This window comes from Trachemys scripta, chromosome 5 (genome assembly GCF_013100865.1).
Source record: "Trachemys scripta elegans isolate TJP31775 chromosome 5, CAS_Tse_1.0, whole genome shotgun sequence".
Lineage (NCBI taxonomy): Eukaryota > Metazoa > Chordata > Testudines > Emydidae > Trachemys > Trachemys scripta.
Window position 1 is genome coordinate 62,429,739 of NC_048302.1, and position 17,499 is coordinate 62,447,237.

General features: G+C 41.9%; 1 protein-coding gene across 8 annotated transcripts in view; it reads left to right on the plus strand.

Moving 5' to 3' along the window:
- RAPGEF2 (Rap guanine nucleotide exchange factor 2) overlaps nt 1-10,796 on the plus strand; it is a 320,476-nt gene extending 309,680 nt beyond the window's left edge. For 7 of the 8 annotated variants that reach the window (XM_034772690.1, XM_034772694.1, XM_034772691.1 and 4 more), the window contains 4 exons: nt 3,844-4,069; nt 4,723-5,282; nt 8,670-8,975; nt 9,828-10,796. In XM_034772690.1, the coding sequence (XP_034628581.1) occupies nt 3,844-4,069; nt 4,723-5,282; nt 8,670-8,975; nt 9,828-9,853 (1,118 nt within the window). In that variant the 3' untranslated portion in view covers nt 9,854-10,796. The remainder of the gene's footprint in view (nt 1-3,843; nt 4,070-4,722; nt 5,283-8,669; nt 8,976-9,827) is intronic. The other variant, XM_034772696.1, reaches the window with a different exon arrangement.
- Nucleotides 10,797-17,499: the final 6,703 nt, after the last annotated feature.

Consider the following 17,499-nt stretch of genomic DNA (forward strand, 5'->3'; position numbering starts at 1 on the left):
TAATCAGCTCAAGTCTTTGTAAGATCTCAGCATAATTTTATCTCATGGACTTTAGTAAGGTGTAAATTTATATGAATTTGATCACATTCTATCAAGGCCAGTGCATTTATTGAAAAAGGAATCGGGATCAGATAAATGGAGAGGAAGTGTAGTACTGTGTATTTGGTAAAGCAATCCGTGAAAATGGTTCTAAATTTCAAAGCATTTCCAAGATTTAGTGGCACCATGAACTAACGTGTTTTCTCTCTTAACTTTAATCAGATTTGGCAGTGTTAGGGACAGATCCTCAGCGAGTATGAATTGTGTAGCTCCACTGAAATCTCTTTGAAGTTTAATGGTGATTTTCAAACTAAACATTAAAATTGCATGCTTACATACAAAAGTAGGTTAGATGCCATTCAACAACATATCTTTTTAATTCTTTTTGTACAGCACCTTGCACAATGACTAGGGATCCTGGTCATTACAGTAATACAAATATTTTGTAATAAAAATAATAGCTGATAGACATTCATCACAAAATTACATTTTAATAATTTACCTTCCTAAAGAACTGCATTTAGGATAAACTTTCTAAGACTATGTGTACACTACCACTTATGTCGGTATAACTTATGTCACTCAGGGATGTGAGAAAGCCACCCTTTTGAGCAACATAAGTTACATTGACCTAAGTGCTGGTGTGGACAGCACTATGTCGGTGGGAGAGCTTCTCCCGCCAACATAACTACAGCTGCTTGTTGGGGGTGGATTAATTAAGTCAACGGGAGAGCTCTCTGCCGTCAGCTTTAGATCATCTGTACACGAGAGCTTGCATCGGTGCAACTGCACCGCTGAAAGATGTCTAGTGTAGCCATAGCCTAGAAAATGTTAATTGCCTGAAAACAAAGGATTAGATGGCCAGCTCAGGTTTAGCTGACAAATCTCACATGCAGTGCTATAATCAAGGCCCATATTTGCAAGGTGATCAATCATCTACATGCAAAGTGTGAATTGTCTGCTGTGTTCTATGCTATCATGCAAACGGCCCCAGTGCCGAAGTATTCTTGACTCTGTTTGTTCAAAATGGAGACAAAATGAGGGAGCATGCTAAAGTAAATGACTTTGTGTTGGAGGGAATTACTCTTGTAGCCCCTCACATAAATGGAACATACATTGGAAACCTGTTTGGATTAGATAGTCAGTGAAGGTCAGATGAATGGTACATAGGAATGTAGGAATTGCCATACTATCAGGCCTAAGGTCCATGTGATCCAATATACTGTCAGTGGCCAGTACCAGAAGCATCAGAGGAACCTTTAAGAAATCAGCAATAGGTACATATGAAATAATCTGCTCCCCCACATAGGTTTCATCCTGATCTCTGTTAGAGATTGGTTTAAACCCCGAAGACTTAATATCCCATCCAAAATTTCTGTTATCATTAATTATTGTAACTGGATATTCTGTTATACAAGAAATGTCACATCCCTTTTTAATTCTTGCTACTTTCTTGGCCTCAGTTACTTCCTGTGGGAATGAGTTCCACACGTGAGTTCCACACTGAGTATTTCCTATTATCAGTTTTGAATTTGCCACTGTTTAATTTTTCCAAACATTGTCAAATGCTTAATTTCATTGCGATATGAGACAGAGAACGGAAGTTCTTAATTTGCCTTCTCTATACTGTACACATATACATTGGAATTGGAACTGCAGAATTAGACGTTCAACAATTGTTTACCTTCTGTCGTCAAACAACAGAAATCCCCAATAACATTTTTAAGTGTTTCCCAAACACTTGCTTTGTTTTGACTTCTTTTGTCCAAAAGAAATACAGGCAGTGGTGAAGAAAGTAAACCAAATGTTAGAATGGGACCAAGAGATGGGATGGCGAAAAAGGAAAATACTTTAATGACATTATCTAACTCAATGTAAAATCCTCATTTAAAATAGTATGTTTAGTTCTGGTCACTCCACCTCCAAAAAGGTTTTGGAAGAATTATGGAAGGGGGTTTAGAGCAGTGGCTCTCAAACAAATTACTGGTGACCCCTTTCACATAGCAAGCCTCTGAGTGCAACCCCCTTTTATATAAAAAAGTGTTTTTAATTTATATTTAACACCCTTATAAATGCTGGCGGCAAAGCAGGGGTTTGGGGTGGAGGTTAACAGCTTGCGATCCCCCCATGTAATAACGTCACGACCCCCTGAGGGGTCCCAACCCCCAGTTTGAGAACCCTTGGTAAGGTGAGGGGAATGATTAAGAGAATGGAAAAACTCTCATATGAAGAGAGATTGAAAAGATTAGGATTGGTTACCTGACAAAGGAGATGAATAAGAAGGGACAGGATAAAAAATAACGTTTATAAGAGAGGGTAGATCAGGATCTTCTGTTCACCTTGTTTCATAATATGAACTTGAAAGCTGGTAAATTGAAAACTGGTAAAAGGAAATAATTTTTCACAACTAGCTTGTGGAATGTGTTACAGGTATAACTGAGGCCAAAAGCATAGTAGAATTGAAAAAAGATAAGATATTTATATAGATAACATGTATGTCTAGAGTTGTTCTAGCAAATACTTAAAGGTTTGGAAGGAATATAATTCCTCATACTTCAGGACTAAAGGCAAACGTTAACTATTGGGGGTTAGAAGGAAACTTTCTCTAGGGACAGAGGGTAACACTGAAAGGTATTTTGCACCTTTGCCTGCGTGGCTCACTGTTGAAAACAGGATCCTGGACTACATAGTCCACTGGCTTCATCCATCATGGAAATTCTTATTTTCCAAGCCCCCCATAGTCTGTGTTAACATACTGTGACAGACCCAGACCAGTGGGGTACAGGAGTCTGGTAGTGGGCAAATATACTGGTCACTGGATGAGTAGTTTTCTGTTCCCTGAGTGACCAGAGCAGGGACTATACTAGAGTAATCAGGAACCTGCTAGAACTAGTTCAGGCAGGCAGGCTAATTAGGACACCTGGAGCCAATTAAGAAGCTTCTAGAATCAATTAAGGCAGGCAAATCAGGGCACCTGGGTTTTAAAAAGGAGCTCACTTCAGTTTGTGGTGTGAGTGTGAGGAGCTGGGAGCAAGAGGCGTAAGGAGCTGAGAGTGAGAGGGTGTGCTGCTGGAGGACTGAGGAGCACAAGCGTTATCAGACACCAGGAGGAAGGTCCCGTGGTGAGAATAAGAAAGGTGTTTGGAGGAGGCCATGGGGAAATAGCCCAGGGAATTATAGCTGTCATGCAGCTGTTACAGGAGGCACTATAGACAGCTGCAGTCCACAGGGCCCTGGGCGGGAACCCGGAGTAGAGGGCGGGCCCGGGTTCCCCCCAAACCTCCCAATTGACCTGGACTGTGGGTTCTTCCAGAGGGGAAGGTCTCTGGGCTGTTCCCCAACCCACATGGTGAATCTCTGAGGCAAGAAAATCCGCCAGTAAGCGCAGGACCCACCAAGATAGAGGAGGAACTTTGTCACAATACATAGACATAAACAATACTGCAAGACTGGGTGTTATGTCCTACAAAGGGAAATGTTTTAATATAATTCTAGAGAGCCAAAAACACCAGGAAGTGATAAATTTGGCAATAGTTTTGTAAAGAAGAGATCAGACTTTTCTAATTACAAATATTTCATGTTGCCACTTACCTTTAAACCTACATTCAGAAATAAAACAGCCACATTTGAATGATGGTCTTGTTGCATATTTTTGTTGCATACAGTACTGCTCTTCTTGATGATTATATTTGCTCCAATAGTATTGATATTGAATATCTATGCTAATGCTTGAACTTTTCTTTAAGAAATCTTTTGATTGTAAATTTAGAATGTCTATTTAATGTTATTCTGATCCTTATGCAGGTTATACTTTGGCTCCTAGTGGCACCGTGGATAACTTTTCAGATTCTGGTCACAGCGAAATTTCTTCCAGATCTAGTATTGTCAGCAATTCTTCATTTGACTCCATGCCAGTGTCACTGCATGATGAGAGGAGACAGAGGCATTCTGTCAGCATTGTGGAGACTAATCTTGGTGTGGGTAGAATTGATAGAAGAGCCATGATTGAACCAGATCAATACAGCTTAGGGTAGGAATTGTATATATTTACATTTTTTTAAAAACTCTCTTCTGCAGCTGTTGTAGAAATTTCCTCCCTTCTGTGAGAGAATTCCACTCTTTCCTTCCAGGTCACCACTTCTATATTGCCTCTGTTTTTTTAATACTTTACATTCAGATGAGAAAATATCCCACATTGTTCTAATGTCTACAGCAGTGCCAGTAACTACGTGCACCTGCTCTTCACCTTTAGAGCATTTATAAATGCTACAGGTGATCCTCACTCCTGTGGCAGGCTAGTGTTGTGACAAGAAGTGTTTAAAGTACAGTATTATCCTTATTTTACAGATGGGGGGAACCTTTCAACTGAATCCCAAAGTATGTCACATTTTCATCAGTACCTTTTTAGTAACTGCTGAAGTGCTTTGTTGTCAAGGATAGCCTTACAAAAAGAATGCCCTGTACTCAAAATTGACCAAGTCATTAGTTAGTACCAATTACATTAAACTTTGGATATTGGAAAGCTATGCTATAGATGATACTTGTATCAACTGTGTTTTTCATTAGCTATCAAATTCTCTTGGTCTGTAAAGCAATGAATGCTTTACAGTTCTGATTTGCTGATTATCACTTATGATACCATTGTAAAATTTCTCTTCCTTTCTTTGTATTTTTTACATCTAGTTCATATGCACCACTGTCAGAGAACAGAGGCCTGTATGCTGGAGCAACTGTACTTTCTTCTCCCAGTACAGAAGAGCTATCACAGGATCAGGGGGATCGCGCTTCACTTGATGCTGCAGACAGTGGTCGTGGCAGCTGGACTTCTTGCTCAAGTGGTTCTCATGACAACATACAGACAATACAACACCAGAGAAGCTGGGAGACTCTTCCTTTTGGACATGTTCATTTCGATAGTTCAGGCGATGGGGCAGGATTATGGGCCTCAGGCAGTCATATGGACCAGATGATGTTCCCCGATCATGGCACAAAATATGGCAGGCAGAGTCAAGGTAGGGAGGGCCTTGATCAAGCACAGTCCAGAGCAAGCTGGGCATCCTCAACAGGCTACTGGGGAGAGGACTCAGAAGGTGATACAGGTACCATAAAGCGGCGGGGTGGGAAGGATGTTTCAATTGAAGCTGAAACCAGTAGCATAACATCTGTAACAGCAGAGGAGTCAAAGCCAGCTCCCATGTCCTCTCATATAACTATATCATCAAGTAGTGCAAAGGGGCTTATTGGTAAGTTATATTTTGTTTACCACAAAGTATCCTGTTCATTTACATATAGATGTGAATTTACTATATAAGTATTTTGCTTTAATCTGATTTGTTTTTAAAGCAAAAAGCGCAGTCAATTTGTAGTTTCTCTCAAATTTTGCCCTTCAATTGTGTGTTTGCTGCTGAGAAAAGCATCACTTTGTAATGTAGATACTCATTCCTGAGTTATGTGGCCTCTTGTACTTCCTTCCCAGGTGCCATAAAATCAAGAATTCAACTCAACTGTTGGTGGTTGGTATTTTGAGATTCTAATGTATTTAGGTTACAATTTTCAAGCTTGGGTGACTGAAGTAAGGCACCGAAGTCTGTATGCAGGGATCTCATTAAATATGACCTGACTCTCAGTGTTCTACTCTACAAGTTCCTGTGACTTCAGTGGTAGTTGTGGATGTTCATCACCTCTGAAAATTGGGTCACTCTTAGTGCCTAAATACAGATTTAGATGTCTAACTTCAGATACCCTCGTTTGAAGATGTCTGCCTTGGTGCCTAGAAAATCAAGGACCTGAAACACTAGGACAGACCTTTTGCTAAAGGAAGTGAGGTTACTTTTAAAATATTTTTTGCTGTGTTGAATTTTTGTCCAGATATTTCCCCCTTTACCTATGCAAGATGGATTTGGACAATCTGAGGCCACTGGTTTCTGTAACCATTTTATTCCCTCAAACCTCTCCCCCATTTCAGTCTACCCTCATCCTGAAGGAACTGCGTGAGAACTATCTGGTCTGCCAGCATGACAATGTAGTTAGGGCATAATGGTAAACATCCTTTCCATTCAGAAACTAAGTATATTACTTAGCAATGGGCCCAGCCCCCAAAGTTTCATCTGCAGATCTGAATTTCCTCAAAGGATGAAGGAGAACAGATGCTTTGGTTGAGGCCTATCTCTAATACTATTCACATCATGTAGTTTCCATTAGCATGTGGAATGACAGGCTTGACAAATGTGCTTCCAAGCTCTGCTCTTGAGCAAAGCAGCAAACATCCCCACCATGCCACTAGGAGGCCTGTTTCTAAAAAAAAATCTAGTTTATAAAGATTTCAGAAATATAAGAGAAGCCTGAAAGTTCCAGTCATTTCATTTCCATCCAATTCAGATTCAGTGGAGACTTGCTTCTGCATTATTATTATCCTTGCACAGCTCTTCCCCACAGAAGCAGCATAATTAATCTTCCTATGGTCATATCAGTTTAACTCTATATTGGTCCTATGCAACTGATGAAGCGCTGTGATTGGGAACCGGAGCACTGATATAATCCTGGGGTGGAAGAAGTGAGTGGGGTCAAAGTGAAAGATAACAAGGATACAAATGGGGGTAGAGTGAAGTGGGAACAACCTGCTAGTTTAGTGGCAGCACATCAGAGTTGATTTTGGGCACTAACAGGCAAGCGAGGGAAGAGGTTAAGAGAAAACAAAATGATTTATATTTTCAAGAGTGAAAAAAAAGAAGAGGGGAAGGGAAGGGAAGAGACAAACACACGAAATTGTAGGTAGGAATAAGCACAGAAAATTGGTAACAGAAGCCAGAGGAGGGAGTAGTGAATGTTTAATGTTGGTGGAGAGAAAGTTATATTTGAGATTTTCGGATACCAATCTGTTTCAGAAACCCTTAAAACCTCTTTAAAATTTCTTGCACACTCCCTCTACCTAGATTGCATTTGGAAAAGAGCCACTGTTCAAACACAGTTGTTCAATACAGTCGGCCTTATGTTAGAGATTAGTGCCTATGGTAGGACCATTTTTCTTCCTATTTATAATATCGTTAGGTCCCATCAGCACAAGTTACGTTAATAGATTCCTTATTTAACATGGTGAATTTCACATATATAATTCTGAGGGAGCTTTTTCCATGAGATTCAGCACCCTCTCAACTACAAGAAAGAAAGTAACAGTTTTTATGAAGGTTTAACAGATCTGTTCTGTCACACTAGATGAATGCATTGGCTACATGTTTGTTAATATTTCTATGTTTAGTGTCAACACCGTAATTTAAAAGATCATAATTAAGAGTCAAAGTGACCACCTTGGTGCCCTTGTGAAGTCTTTCTAAACGTAGACTCAAAAACACCATACTGTAGTAGTTCATACTCTGCTGCTGGTCTTCTCTGCCAGAGGACTAAAAGTTCTTTTTCAGTATATGTGCATTTTGTTTATCCTCTGTGTTGACAATTTGACCACTCCTGTACAAACATATGATCCTGTCCTTTCCTGAAGGAGTTGAACTATCTACAGACATTAGGAAATTGACCAATAGTATCCTGGGACCAACACTGATACAACACTGCAAACAATAATTAGTCATCATTTTTTAAAAGTTTAATGGTAGAAGTGTGTTTTGGGGAGGAATTTGAAGGATAGAATTAATTCAGTAAATGACACAAAATCAGTGGAAGACCCTAAATGGGAAATGTAGATTTTTCCTATTGTTGATTTTTCTTGTCCCATGTCATGACTGATTAGAAAGGATTTTCTTGAGATCGTAATTAATATGCACCTAACGAAAACTTACTCTAAAGAGATTTTAAGACTCTCCGAACTCCCTGACTAGAGTTTTCATGTCTATAGGTTTTTTAACCACTGAATTTTTTTTCAATTTCTTAATTTCCCAGTTTTTAAACTACTTGTCGCAGTATTTGATTTGCATTTCTAACACCTGTGGGGCAATATAGCAACTTCTGCAGCCTGAAAGACGTTAATAAGAAGCTAGCATAAAACTGAATAAGCAGAGGGAATTTTTCCAAACTCAAGCACTTTGGTTCACAACTGAATATCTGCCATTGCTCTTTCATCTGGGGAGTCTACATATTTTTTAAATGAGATGATGGGACTTGAGTTGTTTGAATTTGTGAGTGCTACCTTTTTTTCTTGACTGGCAGTATTTTAAAGCTTCAGAGTATAGGATATCAGGTCCTGACCTGCAGAGACCTATGTGCTTTATTTCATGAGCAGTCCCCTTGACTTCAGTGGGTAATTGTATTGACTTGCAGATTCAGGGTTTTAGTGGAGACATCGCTTAATTTGCGTAATTCTACTGCATGTACAGTTTAATGGACAGTAAGATATTTTGTCCTGTACTAAAAGTTAGAGGCTTAGCCAAGTATAACCATTGCCTGCATGGTGGAAACAGTCATACTGAATATACTGTCTTTTACCAAAAGTGTTCTTACATGATTTCTGTTTTTTAAGGTGATATAATGTTGATACTTAATATTTAAATCTTAACCTTTTTGTATTTGGATCAGATCTCGATTTGGTTGATATATTTCTTTCTTTCTCATTGCTGAAATTGTGTTTTGAACATATTTTCACAAGTTACTGTCTCTTATGGTAGTGTATTATTTTTCTGCAGCACGAAAAGAAGGTCGATATCGAGAACCACCTCCAACTCCCCCTGGTTATGTAGGAATACCTATTGCAGACTTTGCTGAAGGAGTTTCCCAGCCAACTAGAAAACCTCCGGATTACAACGTAGCACTTCAGAGGTCTAGGATGGTAGCACGGACATGTGAGACCCATGGGACTTCAACTTTGCAGCAGCAATCACAAGGTCACTCAGCTAGCAGGCCTGTGAACAAACCTCAGTGGCACAAACCAAACGAGTCAGACCCACGTCTATCTCACTATCAGACTCAAGGGTTTTCCACAGAGGAGGATGGTAAATTTCTAATGTTTTCAAAACATTAATTAAGGGCTAGATTTAAACAGTCCATGAGCACTTTCACACGCATTGGAAATTCTGGCTCTAAATGTAATTGTTTTTCCACCTATAAATTTGTTTTTTAGGTTTTTTTTTTTTTTTTACCTTTTTGTTTCTAACTTTACTGTTTTATGCCAGAGAGTCCAATTTATTTCAAAAATGTTGTTAGAAGTTTTGTGCAGTCTTTATTCAGTTGACCTGTGCAGCTGAGGATACCAAGGAAATATTTCAAGCTTCATTAATTTTTTTACAAATTTTCATGTGACTGAGAGATTTATGAATTTGCCCACAGACGTTTTGACATTTCCACCAGTGAACACTTGTTATAAGCCATTTCAGCCTCAGAAGTTTTAATTTAAATAAAAGCATTTGAAAATGAAGTGGTTTGTGGACAACTACAACTAGGGCCCAACCACAAGATACCTCACTAAGCTATTAGAGATTTAGTAGTCTCTGGTTGAACGTTGTGTTCTCCAGGAAGAGGGAAAGCCAAGCCCACCCAGTTACGGTGCTTCTATGTCTTATTTTCTTTGGAAATACACTTCTAAAGAAATACACTCTTGATGATTCTATAGTTAAAACTGGCTTGCTTCATTTAAAATAACAAAGCATGCTCTGAATTTATGATTTTGAGACTATTTTACCTTAAGGGGAAAGGGAGGGAAAAATAATTACCTGTAGCAAATAAATATATGCTTAATTTTTACAGAGGAATGGAATATGTGTGAACACAGCAAATTTATTTCATTCAATAACAATCTAGTTTTAAACTGATTAAAATTTATTTTCCCCCCATCCTATTGTTTGCAGAAGATGAACAAGTCTCTGCCGTCTAAGAATTGGGGCTTTTCTGGATCCAGAGTGAGCCACCTTAAAGGAGAGCACAAGAAGACGTCCCTAGTATAGGAGCCTTGGAACTATAATTAAAGGATGGTAGACCTATTTGCCGCCTTCCCTGCCTTAAAGCAGCATGGGGCTTCTTCTCCCCCGTTCCTCCCCCCTTTCTCCTTGCATGTGAAATACTGTGAAGAAATCGCCCTGGCACTTTTCAAACTGTGTTGCTTGAAATGCACAGTGCAGCAATCTCCCAGCTACCACTGTCGCTGTCTGCCACATCACACAGTATCATTCCAAATTTCAAGATCATCACATCAAGATGATTAACTCTGGCTGCATTTCCCAATGCCTGGAAGGGTTTTGAAATCTTCCTTTTAGATTTTAATCACAATCCTAACACTTCATCTCATTGGGATAATGAGATACGCTAGTTGTCAAACGACATTGAGCCTTTAACGTACAAAGAGAAAAACACATTGAAATCCTTCAAGTATACAATGCTTGTTTGCTTGTTTACAATGCATTTGTTACAGTGCTGTATGTTGTTGTGTTCAGAAAGCAAATGTTACACCTGCATAATAATTACAGTATTATTTCATACTTTTTAGTAGGGTTGCCAGCCTGGGCTCCTAAAAACAAAACTGATATGGCTGAGCAGGGCAGAATGGAAGGCAGGAAGAGTTTTAGGATACAGCCTTTCATTGACCACCTAGCTCCACTCTTAAAGTGCCCCACCCTGGAGTCTTAAAAAGTTTGTAAATCATAGGATAGTATTTTGAAATGGGTCTAGCATCAATGCAGAACTAAGTGCTTGCAACTATCTAATGGAGGAAAACAGGACAACTTGTATAGTTTGTACCATACAATTTGTATACCTGTGCCTTGTGGAATACAGGATGGCATAGTTTAAAAAAAAAAAAAAAAAAAAAAAAAAAGTCCTATTCAAATGAGACAGATGGTAGACCCCACCTTTAAATTATATTTTTGTTAGAAGGTTAGTTATTTTAAGAGAAAAATTAACTGGATAACATTGCAGTGAAGGCAATTTGGGATGTCACAGCTAATGTCAGCTGTTATTTCTGATCGAATAATCTCTCTCTGTTGACTTGGCATTAGGGAATAAACAAGCCTTTAAATTATGAAAAAACACATTTAGACATGCGAGCCTTTGCAATGCAGAAATAGTCACAACTGTTAATGGCTTTCTGGAACACTGCATGTGTAGAAAAGGCCAATGTGTAGCAACCACCTGCTCACAGCTGCTATTAACCCTATAATGACTGAAATGATCCTTCCCCTCTATTTTTGTGTTGTTTTTGCACAGACTCCGGAAAAGTGAAGGCTGCCAATCCGAGTAGTACTCAAATGTGAGGAACTGCTGGTCTTGGATTTTTTTCCATTGAACTCAGCTGATCATATTGATCAGTAGATAAACGTAAATAGCTTCAACTTTAAAGATCAAATTGCAGTGTTTTTTCACTGTATCAAACAATGTCAGTGCTTTATTTAATTATTCTCTCTCCTGTAATCATGGCTTTTGTCTATTTGCTTATATATCACATTGTCAATTATGAATTTGTAATTTTACATGTAATATGCATTATTTGCCAGTTTTATTATATAGGCTATGGACCTCATGTGCATATAGAAAGTCAGAAACCTAGCTCTATCACAAGTTGCACAAATATTATATAAGCATTAAGTAATTGTAGACCATAGGACTGCTAATCTCAGTTCACTCTGTGATGTCAAGTGCAGAATGTACAATTAACTGGTGATTTCCTCATACTTTTGATACTACTTGTACCTGTATGTCTTTTAGAAAGACATTGGTGGAGTCTGTATCCCTTTTGTATTTTTAATACAATAATTGTACATATTGGTTATATTTTTGTTGAAAATGGTAGAAATGTACTATGTTTATGCTTCTACATCTGATTTGTATGAAGCTGAAAAATAAATAAATATAACATGAATGCAGTCCATATTGATTCTTACACATTTTACAGGTTCATCGTATTTGAGCAAATTCAATTTTGAAAATAATTTACTTCACTGTACATGAATATTAAAGGAATACTATCAAGGAACAGGCACAAAATTGAAGTGAAGATTTTTTTAAACCCACTGTGTTGTTGCCAATAAATTAATATGTCCATTACTAATCCAAAATGGCCAGCAGCGGCATTAGAACAGCAAGGATTGTTAATACACAGACAAGCAAGGTAAATAAGGAGGGTCGTGTTGGCTTAGGACTCAATAAGACTCAGGGGCAATGAATCCATATTTACAAAATTTGGGATGGGGAGAAGTATGGAAAGATGTTTTACCTACTTAGACACCTGAAACTATTGCATATAATGAAAAGTACCTGAGAGTGTCCCTTTTAACAAAAGCCAGATGCTGTAATCTATATAATGTCACAAGTGTTTGTTCTTTTGTGGGTGTTTGAACTGTAGCTACTTGTAATTGGATACAGGAGACTGGTTTAAAACATCTTTTCTTAGCCTATCCATTAGTTATATTTGGCTTGTATTTAAAAAAAAAAGCGGGGGGGGGGAAGTATTATTTCCAAATGAAAGTCACTGCTTTAGAGAAAAGAGCAAAAAATGGTTTGTTTGGATTTTCGCTATAACCCTTCATAATATGACCCTAAAAAACACCCCACGCTCAAGCTCAAATAATATGTATAGTACCAGTTTTCATAAAAGAACACTGGACATGTAAGAGTTAAGTGATCATTGCAATTACTTTTCATCTCTGGAATATGTGCCACTTCAAGGCCCGGTAAATTTTAAGTAGGATTGGATTTTGGGGGGAGGTGGTATTTTTGTTGTTTTTTGCAGTAACTAATCCATGTTAATCTGTGCCTCATGCCTCTGGGTGAATTTCAACAAGCCAGATCAGGGCTGTCACAGTAATAACTTTTCTTATGACATTAACAGAAATGGAATAAACATTTGTTTTACATTCAGTACTTTATAAATATTTCTCAGGGAATACTAATCATGACAGATTTTTTTGATTGACAGTGATTTTCTCCCAGTTGGTGTGGTGATGTGTGTGATTCACTTGCAAGTAAGTCATTTTGCTCCATGTTTGTCATACTGCTGTATTACACAGATCCACTGCCCTCTACTTTATGCCTTCCCTTTCTTCTATTCGGTAGCTCTAGGACAACCATTAAGAAGAAACCATCAAAAAAGAGTAATAGGTATGTAAATTTGACCTGCAACTGTTGCTGAGTTCATTAGGGATTGTTTTTGGTTATAGCATTCAAGAAATCAATTGGTTCCAACAGAATCAGAAGCTCTGATGTACAGCGAGTTCTTATAAAGGCAAGCTAATAAGCTGAATGTACTCTGTGGTATGTTTGTTTGCACAGAGCGTGGGTTGAAGTGGCAAGATAAACCATATTTCACTAGAGAGAAAAAATCTTAGATTGTAAACTCTTTGAGGCAGGGAATATCTGGTGTATGTTTGTACAGTGCCTAGCACAGTGGGGCCCCAATTTTGATTTGGGACCCCCAGGGGCTACTGCAATACAAATAATAAATCTTCTTCGAGTGTTGGTCCCTGTGTGTGTTTCCCATGTGGATATGCAGGTGCCTGAGTCTGGAGATGCTTAGCAAGCAACGTCCACTGGCCCCTCCCATGTGCTGTTGCCCTCCTCATGCTCCAGATCAGGGGCATAAGAGACGGTCCAGGCTGACACCTCGCCAGTTCCTTCTTGCTGCCACATGGTCCGAGTTGGAATCCTCTAGGTCCAGCTTCTTTCTTACCAGCCTGTAAATAGTTTTAACATTTAGCATAGTTAGTTTTATATAGTATAGCTTAGTTTTTTCTCCACGTGGGAGTCACAGAGCCCTGACATTCAAGAATTGTCTCTCTTGCCCTTGATCCTTCTCTATGAGCAATGATCCATGACTGTCTGGGTGGGTGTGGGGCACGATCAGCAAAGTGCAGCATTTGCCACTCCTTTCTCCAGCAAACACATGAAGTTCGTGAGCTTTAGTTGAGGAAAAACCTTAAGGAGAAGTGCACCTCTGAGCTTGGAAGAGGAGCTAGTGCTGCCAAGCCCAAAGAATTGTGTTCCAGGGCTTTGCGTGAGAGTAAGGGGCACTTTTGTAGATACAAGGGCAGCTCTTTTGGCTGAAATGCTTCATTGCTTTGTCTATGATGGTCACTGTGGTAGCATCTGACAGTTCATTTAGTTCCTGGAAGTATGAATAATGGTCTACAATAATGAGGTAGTTTTGTGTGGTTTTCTGCAGAAAGAACCATTTCTACTTTGCTGCACGATCTGTTGGAGATGCTGTGCATTTTCATTGTCTCTTCTTGCTGCTTGGCCTGCATTTCCCAACATGTATCACAACTGTTCACCAGGTCTCAGATATCCCTGGCCAGTATATGGCATCTCTGGCTTTCTGGAGGCATGCTTCCATTCCATAATTGCTCTTATGTATTCTTGAGAGTATTTCTGTTCTCAGTGATCTAGGTATTGTGATTCAACTTGCCTGTATATATTGATGCTATCATGAATACTCAGCTCATCTGAATAGTTCCAATATTCTTGGAAGGCAAGTGGGGCTTCTCCACTGGTGTTTGGCCAGCCTGACAAAGTGATGGACATCCTCTGCTTTGAAACTGGAATATAATTGACTTGGCTCCTGCTTTTTATGTCTTCCTGTGTTTGTATTTCTACCAGGTTGAGGCTCTCATATTTTTGTTCAGTTGCTATATTTTAATTCTTCAAGGCTGCTCTGAATAAGAAGTCAGTTATGTACATCTCAGTCCTTTTCTTGTAGTGTACATTTAAGTTATGTTGCAGTTTCAGAAGCATGTGCTGAAAGTATTTTGGGGCTGCTAGCAGTGATTTTTACAAAATGTTTTCTGTGGTTTATGATTTCTTCCACCTTGAATGTACTCTTGGAATTTTTCACAAGAACACTATTGCAAGACATTCCTGTTCAGTTTGGACATATCTGTCTCATTGGTAATAGTGATTTTAGTGGGAAAGCTGCCAGCGGTCCCTTTTGTAGGAGCGATGCTCCAAGTCCCATCTCATTGACAATTACATTATATTGTTGCCCCTTCGTTTACATCATATTTCAGGATGGAATAGCTGGTTACCAGCTTTTTGATATGTAAGATGGGTGCATCATGTTGAGGTAACCAGTGTCCATGTGGTATGTTTGTTCAGTAATCACCTTCAGCGTTCGCGTTGATCGGAGAGCCTTGGGAGAAATGTTCCCAAATAGTTTACAAGTCCTAATAGTCTCTGAACTGATTTAACATCTTTAGGTGTAGGCATCTGTTGTATTGCTTGATTATTCTTTTACTGCAGGTTGGATCCCCAACGGCCTTTCTCAACCATCTGTATCTACCTGGTGATGTCCAAAATGTGGTCAATTATATCAATGACAAGCGTGATCCTGGCTTTCATTTAAGATCTCACATGCCATTCTTTGGTGAACCAAAATGGATACTAGGATAAGGGCATTCCTGTAAACCCCCTTGCCAGTTGGCACTGAGGGGGTCACCGGTCACAGAAGGTAGTATTTCTTCTTCGAGTGATTGTTCACGTCCATTACACATTAGGTGTGCGCGCGCCACGTGCACGGACGTCGGAAACTTTTTCCCTTAGCGGCTCCCGTCGGGCCGGCGGGGCCCCCACCTTCCCGCCAGAGCGGCGCCCCGCTCCAGGGTATATATATCCCTGCCGACCCGACCCCTCCGGTTCCTTCTTACCGTCCGTGGTGGCGTTGGAACAACTCTGTCTCTCGTCTGAGAGTGTCCCTTAGCACATTAGAGTTATCTAGCAGTTATCAGTTAGTTGTGGTAGTGTTTAACCAGTAGTTAACGGCTCATTAGAGTACTTAAAGTTCCTGCTGGGGTTGTTTGTTCAGCCCCGGCACCGGCCCCGGGCGGTGGGGTATGCCACACGCCCAGGGTTTTAAGGCCTGTGCCACGTGCCGCAGGTCTATGCCATTGAGCGACCCCCACGCTTCGTGTCTTCGTTGCCTGGGGGAGGCTCACCAGAAGGAGCGCTGCAAAATCTGCAAGGCCTTTAAGCCCAGAACTAAAAAAGAGAGGGACTTTCGCCTTAAGCAGCTGCTCATGGAGACGGCGTTACAGCCCTCCACTTCGACGGCACCGTCTGCCTCCGTGCGGAGCGCCCCGGCTTCGGTGCGGGAACCGGCGCCGGCGGGTCACCCGAAGACCGCGGCACCGACCCAGCGGGGAAGTGCACGACGCCGATCGTCTTCGCCGGCGAAAGTGAAGGGCCAACCTAAGGCCCGAGGTCGCTCCCCGCACAAGAAGGCGGCACCGGTAAAGACCTCGAGTGCCCCTAAGGCCGACATGGCCTCATCACGGACCCCGGTAGTGGCTCCGGCGCCGAAGGGCCCGTCGAGCCCCGGGATGAGCGCGTCGAGCGACGATGCAGGGCTGGAGGAGCTTGTGGAACAGCCCTCCACTCCGGACACGTTTGAGGACCTCATTGCCTTGTCCGTCGAGGCCCCAGCACGCGCTGAAGGCGCCCCACCTATGCTGCCGCGCAGAGGCAAGCCGGCGATGGTGCGCCCACCACGGTCGCCGTCTCGGCACTGTTCCAGGGACCGGTCCCGGTCGAGCTCCGCCTCGGTGGACTCCTGGTTGCCCTCGGCGCAAGAAGCACCGCAGCAGTCGGGCTTCAACAAACGGTCGGCACCGACTCAGCAACCGAGCACGAGTTGGCGCCGCGAAGTATCGGCGGCTCGTTACCCGAGGCCGACCAGCCGTAGCCGTTCCCGGTCCCGCGATCACCGGTACCGTTCCAGGTCCAGGTCGACGAGGCGCCATTCCAGGTCCTGGTCGCGGAGGCGCTACTCCCCAAGACCGGACCGGCACCGTCCCACGGCCCCACCGTGGCCTTCCAGGTCACCGTCCGTGGTCTCGGGGACTGACTCAGACCGATACGGCGGGTACGCCCGTAGGTCACAAGCCAGCAGGGACTATGGTCAGTCACAATGGGGCCAGCCGAGCCAATGGCCATTCTGGACACCCTGGGCCTACCACCAACAAGGGCCCCCATCGGGAGCCTCGAGATCCGGGCCATCCCGGTACCGATCCCGCTCCCCGCGGCACCGTCCGCCATCATATAGGGAGGCAACGGTCTCTAGACCACCGGAGCGGGAAGGAATGGACTCGGCACCGAGTACGGTACCGTCCCAATCTCACGCGGCGGCTCAGGCCGCAGAGGAGCAATTGGCTGAGGCCGGATTGCAGGACAATGAGGATGGGCAGAAGGCCCCGACCTCTTCCTCCTCGCCAGATGAGGCGGTAGTGGGCACACTGGTGTCCGGCCCTCCCCCGATTGACCATCGGGCACACCAAGACCTGCTTCGCCGGGTAGCCCTCAATCTGGGCTTGCAAGCGGAGGAGACCATAGAGCAGGACGACCCCATGGTCGATATCCTGAGCCCAGAGGGCCCCTCCAGAGTCGCTCTCCCGATTATACGGACAGTACAGTCCAACTATAAGACGGTGTGGCAAACACCGGCCTCCAGTGCGCCAACTGCAAAGGGCGTGGAGAGGAAATACTTCGCCCCATCTAGAGGGTTTGACTTCCTCTTTCTACATCCGTCCCCCTGTTCGCTGGTGG